Below are 7866 nucleotides of genomic sequence, written 5' to 3' on the forward strand. Positions count from 1 at the left end.
GCCCCACCCAGGCTCCGCCTTCTCACCCCCGTGCCCCACCCAGGCTCTGCCCTCTCACCCCTGCGCCCCACCGGGGCCACGCCCTCTCACCTCCACACTCCTCCCACCTTTAGGGAATGGGATATGATAATGGGATGGGGAAGCTCTGGGGTCACAGGACAGAGCTCCGGATTTCTCTGGGATGGTGTAAGGTGCGGGCTGTAGGAGCAGGGGAGGGCAGCTGTCACAGCAAGGACCACGGGGCTGTGTGGCCTGTGGAGGAAGGACGGAGGCAGAGACCTCACAGCTGGCTCAGTGAGATGAGCGGCGGGAGGCCCGGGGCATAGTGGAGTGAGCGCTAGGGTGAGGGCCACTTCTCCGGTGTCTTCAGTGACCTGTCACTGTGGAATGGAGCCGTCGCCCTGGGCTGGCCCGACGGACTTCTTGGGTAAGTCTGGGTAAACCGTGGGGTGACGATACATTTGCTTCTCCCATCTCCAGAACCTCCCTTAAGAGTCATCCAGCTCTTGCTCAGTGAAGAGGAAAATGCCTCCATGGCAGAGGTCAACGCCTCGGTCGGTGCTGCAGGCCGCGCTCCGGGTGGGAGGGGGCGCTTGGCGGGTTCAGTCGAGGGCGGAACCATCCCTGTGCGGCCTTCATCTTGTCATCCATCTGGATTCAATTGCCAGAGGAGGCCGGAGCCTCTTGCCCCATGGGAGGTGCAGGGCATTAGGAAGTGAGGAAGGCCGGGGACAGAAACCTCAACTCACCACAAGCAGAGGCCAGGGTGCCAAGTCACCCCAGCCGAGCCCTCTGAGCATCTCGGGTATGACCTGGAAGAAACCAAAGGACGTTTCGCCTCCAGGGAGTCTTCCCGGACTTCCCAGAGGGAACGGGGTGCTCTCTGCTCTTGGCTTCCAGGCCATACCCAATCACAGGCAAAGTTGCACAACGGCCGAGTGTTTGAGGCTCTAGAATCCTGCACACCCAGAATCAAAATCTCTGTGCTGCCCCTCACTAGAGCAGGTACGTTAATTACACACATTATATAACAGGTCATCTGTAAACGCAGGGACAAGCATAGCACCAGAGTCGACAGGCTGTCTCACCGTTTAAATGATGTGCGTCAAGCATTTAGTACCATGCCCGACATGCAAGTATTCAAACATTGTAATTGCTATTATTACTACTGCACACATAGCACTCCCCACTCCCCACTCCCCACTCCCTACTCCCTACTCCCCACTCCCCACTCCCCACTCCCTACTCCCCACTCCCCACTCCCCACTCCCTACTCCCCACTCCCCACTCCCTACTTTCCACTCCCCACTCCCCACTCCACACTCCATACTCCACACTCCCCACTCCCTACTTCCCACTCCTCACTCCACACTCCCCACTCCCTACTTCCCACTCCCCACTTCCCACTCCCCACTCCCTACTTGCCACTCCCCACTCCACACTCCCTACTTTCCACTCCCCACTCCCCACTCCATACTCCACACTCCCCACTCCCTACTTCCCACTCCCCACTCCCCACTCCCTACTTTCCACTCCCCACTCCCCACTCCCCACTCCCCACTTCCCACTCCCCACTCCCCACTTCATACTCCACACTCCCCACTCCCCACTCCCTACTTCCCACTCCCCACTCCCCACTCCACACTCCCCACTCCCTACTTCCCACTCCCCACTCCACACTCCCCACTCCTACTTCCCACTCCCTACTTCCCACTCCCTACTTCCCACTCCCCACTTCCCACTCCCTACTTCCCACTCCCCACTCCACACTCCCCACTCCACACTCCCCACTCCCTGCTCCCCACTCCACACTCCCCACTCCCTGCTCCCCACTCCACACTCCCTACTTCCCACTCCCCACTCCCCACTCCACGTGGTAAAATCTGTTGACATTTGTCACCTGCACCAGACTATGCACTCTTTGAGTTTAGACTCCACCTAAGTCACCTTGACACCCCCAGCCCCTGACCACCTCCTAGGTCTACTTAACCCATGTTCAGTATACTGTGGAGGGGTCATGAGTCATGCATCAGAGGCGAGGCTGAGGAGGGGGACAGAATGGAAAACCCTTCACTCACAACAAACATTATTAAGTAAGGACCCGCGACAGTCACTGGGCTAGGTTAGAGTGCGAGGATGCAGAGATGGTGAGGAATGTGCTGGGGTCCTGGGGCTCCCGTTCCAGGGGGAAACAGGGATGAATACACCCATCAAGGTGGGAGGGGATCTCCCCTCTGGATGGGGCCTCACCCCCACCCGCCCATCCCCCATCCTCTGTCCTAGGTGGCGTACATACTGGGGACCCTGGACATGCGGGCCTTTCTCCGCAACAGCCAAGTGAACCGAATGTAAGTGGGACTGTGTCCCCCTGAGCCCCCAGGTCCTCTTCCTCATCCCCCGCTCTCTGGCCCCCCTCACCGTCACCCTCCCACACAGCGATTCCCCAGCACCTGCCTCGGGAAGCCCCATTCAACACTGGATGGTCATCTCGGAGTTCCAGTACCGCCCTTGGGGCCCGGTCATCGACTTCCTGAACAACCAGCTGCTGGCTGCGGTGGTGGAGGCGTTCTTATACCAGGTTCCACGGAGGAGGGAGGAGTCCAGGAACCACGTGGTCTTCCAGCCCATCTCCGGGGAAGACGTGTGGGATGTGAGAGCCCGTGAGTCCATCCATTCCGGGGACAGTGTGGGGGTCACTGCAGGGGGCGGGTAAACGGAGGTGCTTCCGCCCACACAAACAAGTTAGTTGAGTTTTTCTGTTTGCTTGGTTTTGAGAGAAAACGTGAACATTTTATCCAGCTTCCTTTTAGATTCCAGAGCAGGAGCAGCCAGCAGCGCTAAGGCAGTCCCACGTATGCAGCTTCACAGAGCAAGTACCCAGCCAGGACCTTGCTGACTGTGGCCGCTAATAAAACAGCAGCAATTTATTTTCATAACATTGCTAATAGTTTTCTTAAGATGCCTTTGCACTAAAACATACACAAGGACACCCCCATCATGTCTGTCCTCCAGCTGCAGGCTATTAAGCTGGAGACTGGCCAGGGACAGAGGCAACTCTTCCCTGAAATGATGTGACCCTGTGCAAGCACCTTCCCCAGGCCAGGCCAGGCCTCAACACCCCCCAGCACCTTCCCCAGGCCAGGCCAGGCCTCAACACCCCCCAGCACCTTCCCCAGGCCAGGCCTCAACACCCCCCAGCACCTTCCCAAGGCCAGGCCAGGCCTCAATACTCCTCAGCACCTTCCCCAGGCGAGGCCTCAACACCCCCAAGCACCTTCCCCAGGCCAGGCCTCAATACTCCTCAGCACCTTCCCCAGGCGAGGCCTCAACACCCCCAAGCACCTTCCCCAGGCCAGGCCAGGCCTCAACACCCCCCAGCACCTTCCCCAGGCCAGGCCTCAATACTCCTCAGCACCTTCCCCAGGCGAGGCCTCAACACCCCCAAGCACCTTCCCCAGGCCAGGCCAGGCCTCAATACTCCTCAGCACCTTCCCCAGGCCAGGCCTCAACACCCCCAAGCACCTTCCCCAGGCCAGGCCAGGCCTCAACACCCCCCAGCACCTTCCCCAGGCCAGGCCTCAACACCCCCCAGCACCTTCCCAAGGCCAGGCCAGGCCTCAACACTCCTCAGCACCTTCCCCAGGCGAGGCCTCAACACCCCCAAGCACCTTCGCCAGGCCTCAACACTCCTCAGCACCTTCCCCAGGCGAGGCCTCAACACTCCTCAGCACCTTCCCCAGGCCAGGCCTCAACACTCCTCAGCACCTTCCCCAGGCAAGGCCTCAACACCCCCCAGCACCTTCCCCAAGCCAGGCCAGGCCTCAACACCCCCCAGCACCTTCCCAAGGCCAGGCCAGGCCTCAACACCCCCCAGCACCTTCCCCAGGCAAGACCTCAACACCCCCAAGCACCTTCCCCAAGCCAGGCCAGGCCTCAACACCCCCAAGCAGCTTCCCCAGGCCAGGCCAGGCCTCAGCACCCCCGAGCACCTTCCCCAGGCCAGGCCTCAGCACCCCCATCTGAAAATGAGATGGGATTTCTGAGCCCCCTTTCAGTGCTGACAGCCCCTGGTTCTCCCGGAACAGGTATAAGTTGGCAAGCTTGTCAGAGTAACAAAGGAGTAACACATCCTATTTTCTGTCTAGGGCAGAGAATAGGGCAGTGGCCACCCCAAACACAACAGAAAGTGCTGTTTTACTTGGGTCTGGGACCAAGCAAGAGCTTCTCCTAGAATGCAGGCTAAGCCCGCTCTCTCCTGGAGCAGTGGGTGAAATCCCTCAGAACTACTGTATGTTGGGGAGTTGGGGTAGGAGGCCCAGGGAGGCAAACCCTGACTACGCAATTAAGGAAAACCTATAATTTTTATTATACAAGTATCCTATGTTTATTGCAGAAACTTTAGGAAACACAAATTTAACAAAAAGAAAAGAGGAAAAAACCCCTGTAATCCCAGTCCCCAGAGAGACAACAATATTTTGTACATATCCTTCTGAACTTCCGTTTATGCCTAAGAACTTCACACATCGATTTTTTATTGAAGGATCAAGTCATTCCTAATGTTTGATAACCTCCTCGTTAAACATTTGTGAACAGATTGTCTCATATATTGTATCCATATTCCCATTTGACATATTATAATGGTAGGTTTGAATATAGTGTCATATTTTAAAATACATTAGAATAATCATTACCATTTTTTGAGTGCTTACTGTGTGTCAGGCAGTGTACTGAGTACTGTGGACATATTACCTCATTTAAATCTCACAGCAGCATAAGTGCTATTATGATAATTTCCTTTTAAAGATAAGGAAACTGACACTGAAAGAGTTAAGGAATGTTCCCTGAATTACACATCTAGTTACTAGTAGAGTTTCAGTTTCAACCCAGGTCTGGCCACCTTCAAAGCATACACTCTTTAGGAAAGCATTTTCCATAGAAAACTTTTTCCATAGGAAACTTTTTCCATAGGAACTGTCATCCCTTGGTAAGGATATGCAGTTTATTTAACCCGACCCCACTTCTGAAACATTGTTACTATTATCCACCACGCTGATCTGAATATGCAGGGGCATATGTATCTGTGCATCTCTCTAATTACTTCTCAGGAGAAACACCTGAAAAGGAATTCGTGGTTGAAAAGGTATTGATTTAGTGTTCATCAGTTGCTTTGTGTGTTAATCTGTGTCCTTCCCGACAGTGAACGTGAGCACGCTGAAGGCTTACTTCAAATGCAATGGCTACAAGGGCTATGACCTGGTCTACAGCCCCCAGAGCGGCTTCACCTGCGTGTCCCCGTGCAGTAGGGGCTACTGTGACCATGGAGGCCAGTGCCAGCACCTGCCCAGTGGGCCCCGCTGCAGGTGCATAGGGCTGCGGCCAGGAGGTGGATGACAGTGCTGGGGAACCCAAGCTGGGCAAGACACCGCAAGGGGTCCAGAAATTAGGATGGCTCCCTTTGTAACGAGAAAGATCGGAGACCAGGGAAGAAGGGACAGTGGGAAAGGAGAGTTGTGAGTGCCTGCCCTGTGTGGAGAATATATTACAAACTCTGAAACCCAAAGGAGCCACAGGGGGTATTGAAACCATTTCGAAGATGAGAAAACTGCAGCTTAAAGATGACCAGGAACTTGCCCGGGGAGCCAGTAGGTTAAGCAGCAGGGCATGGTTTCCAAAGCCAAACATTTTTTATTTTTTATTTTTTGAGATGGAGTGTCATTCCGTCGCCCGGGCTGGAGTGCAGTGGTGCATTCTCGCTCACTGCAACCTCCGCCTCCCGGGTTCATGCCATTCTCCTGCCTCAGCCTCCCGAGTAGCTGTGACTACAGGCGCGCACCACCACACCCAGTTGATTTTTGTATTTTTAGTAGAAACAAGGTTTCGCCATGTTGGCCAGGCTGGTCTCAAACTCCTGACCTCAGGTGATCCGCCCACCTCAGCCTCCCAAAGTGCTGACATTACAGGCGTGAGGCCCAAAGTCAAACCCTCCCACCTGATCTGGCTGCTGCTTCCCTGCCGTCTCCTTGTGGGGAAGGAACCTACAGTCCTGTGTCTAGGGCCAGCCCTGCCCCTCAGTCACGGGAGGCGCCTTTGCCCCTGCCCTCACCAGCAGTCCCGGGGTTCCGCTGGTGAACAGCGCAGGAAGCCGCGGTGCACGCAGCCCTGGTCTCCGCGCCCTCCGCCTGCTGCGGTTCCAGATCCGCCGAAGAAGGGGGTGGGCGGAGCGGGGGCGGGGCCCAGCTCTCCGGGCGGGGCGGGGCCGGGGCGGCGCTGTGACTGCGCATGCCCACTTGTGGCCAGTCGGCATCCCTGCTGCCCAGGCGCAGCTGACTGCACGCGCAGCTGAATTCACTCCACGTTTTTGTTTTTGTTTTTGAGACGGGGTCTCGCTCTGTCCCCCAGGCTGGAGTGCAGTGTTGCAATCTCGGCTCACTGCAAGCTCCGCCTCCCGGGTTCAAGCGATTCTGTCTCAGCCTCCCGAGTAGCTGGGACTACAGGTGCGCGCCACCACGCCTGGCTAATTTTTGTATTTTTAGTAGAGATGGGGTTTTACCGTGTTGGCCAGTCTGGTCTTGAACTCCTGACCTCAAGTGATCTGCCCGCCTCAGCCTTTCAGAGTGCTGGGATTCCAGGCGTGAGCCACCAGGCCCGGCCCAGGCCCATGTTTTAAAGCCCACAGCTGCCTCTTTGCCCAGCGGCCTCACTTCAGCACGGCCTCAGGGCTGACTCAGCCTTTCTCTCCGGAGAGTGGGGCAAGCCCAGCCTCTCCTAGAGAACATCTTCCCCAGCGGAAGAGGCGGGGCTGGGAGGCTGAGCTCCCGCCTCTGACACACTGTCTCTCTCTCGGTCGCCAGCTGTGTGTCCTTCTCCATCTACACGGCCTGGGGAGAGCACTGTGAGCACCTGAGCATGAAACTCGACGTGTTCTTCGGGATCTTCTTTGGGTCCCTGGGCGGCCTCTTGCTGCTGGGGGTCGGGGTGTTCGTGGTCCTGCGTTTCTGGCATTGCTCCAGGACCAGCTTCTCCTATCCCCTGCACTCAGCTGAGGCCTCGCCTTGAAGGGACAGCTGTGGCCTAGGCTACCTCAAGACCCACCCCATCCTCACCGCACACTTAAGGCGCCATTGCTTTTGGGAGACTGGAAAAGGGGAGGTGACTGAAGGCTGTCAGGATTCTACAAGGGGAGTGAATACTGGGACTCAAGACAAGACTATACCTTATCCATAGGCTCAGGTGCACAGGGGGAGGCCTTAAAGACAAACAAGCGTGGAGGGGTCCTCACGCAGACGCCCCCACAGAAGGACACTGGCCTGTGCACGCGTGCGCGCGCGCACACACACACACACACACCAAAGTTCATAATGTAGTGATGGCCCTAAGTTAAGCAAAATATTTCTGCACACAAAACTCTCTGGTTTACTTCGAATTAAAGTCTATTTAATAAAGCTGTCTAACTTTTTGTGTCTTCAAAACCAAGGATTCCATTCCTGATTTTCTTCTGGTGGCCGAAGGGCTGGGCACAGGCTTCTCCAAACTGTCAGAGGGCACAGTGTGTGGAGGTTAAGTGTTGGACAGGCAGTGGAGCAGAAGGGGCAGCTGGATCCAGTCCTAATCAGCCAGGTCACCCATGCTGGAAATCCTCAGTTGCTCCACCCTAACCTTGCTTCAGGCTCCACATCATCTTCTTCTTCCCCCACCCCAGCACAGGCCAAAGCTTCCCCTCTAAGGAGGAGGGCAAAAGAGATACCCCAAGATGGAGTGCCCCAGACTCTCTCCCAGGACCCCTCCCTACCTGCCTGTCCATCAATTTCACAAAGTCATAAAAGGATCAATGTACAGTGCGTTTTCCTGTCTGTTGGCTGTCCCCAC

At 56.1% G+C, this 7866-nt stretch overlaps 1 protein-coding gene across 1 annotated transcript in view; it reads left to right on the forward strand.

The window, feature by feature from the left end:
* The window catches only part of MUC4 (mucin 4, cell surface associated), an 88798-nt gene extending 81329 nt beyond the window's left edge, over positions 1–7469 (forward strand). The window contains exons 17-21 of the mRNA XM_011978732.1: positions 481–554; positions 2284–2348; positions 2437–2660; positions 5198–5360; positions 6852–7469. Of these exons, the coding sequence (XP_011834122.1) occupies positions 481–554; positions 2284–2348; positions 2437–2660; positions 5198–5360; positions 6852–7056 (731 nt within the window). The 3' untranslated portion in view covers positions 7057–7469. The remainder of the gene's footprint in view (positions 1–480; positions 555–2283; positions 2349–2436; positions 2661–5197; positions 5361–6851) is intronic.
* Positions 7470–7866: the final 397 nt, after the last annotated feature.

This window comes from Mandrillus leucophaeus, unplaced genomic scaffold (genome assembly GCF_000951045.1).
Source record: "Mandrillus leucophaeus isolate KB7577 unplaced genomic scaffold, Mleu.le_1.0 Scaffold199, whole genome shotgun sequence".
NCBI lineage: Eukaryota > Metazoa > Chordata > Mammalia > Primates > Cercopithecidae > Mandrillus > Mandrillus leucophaeus.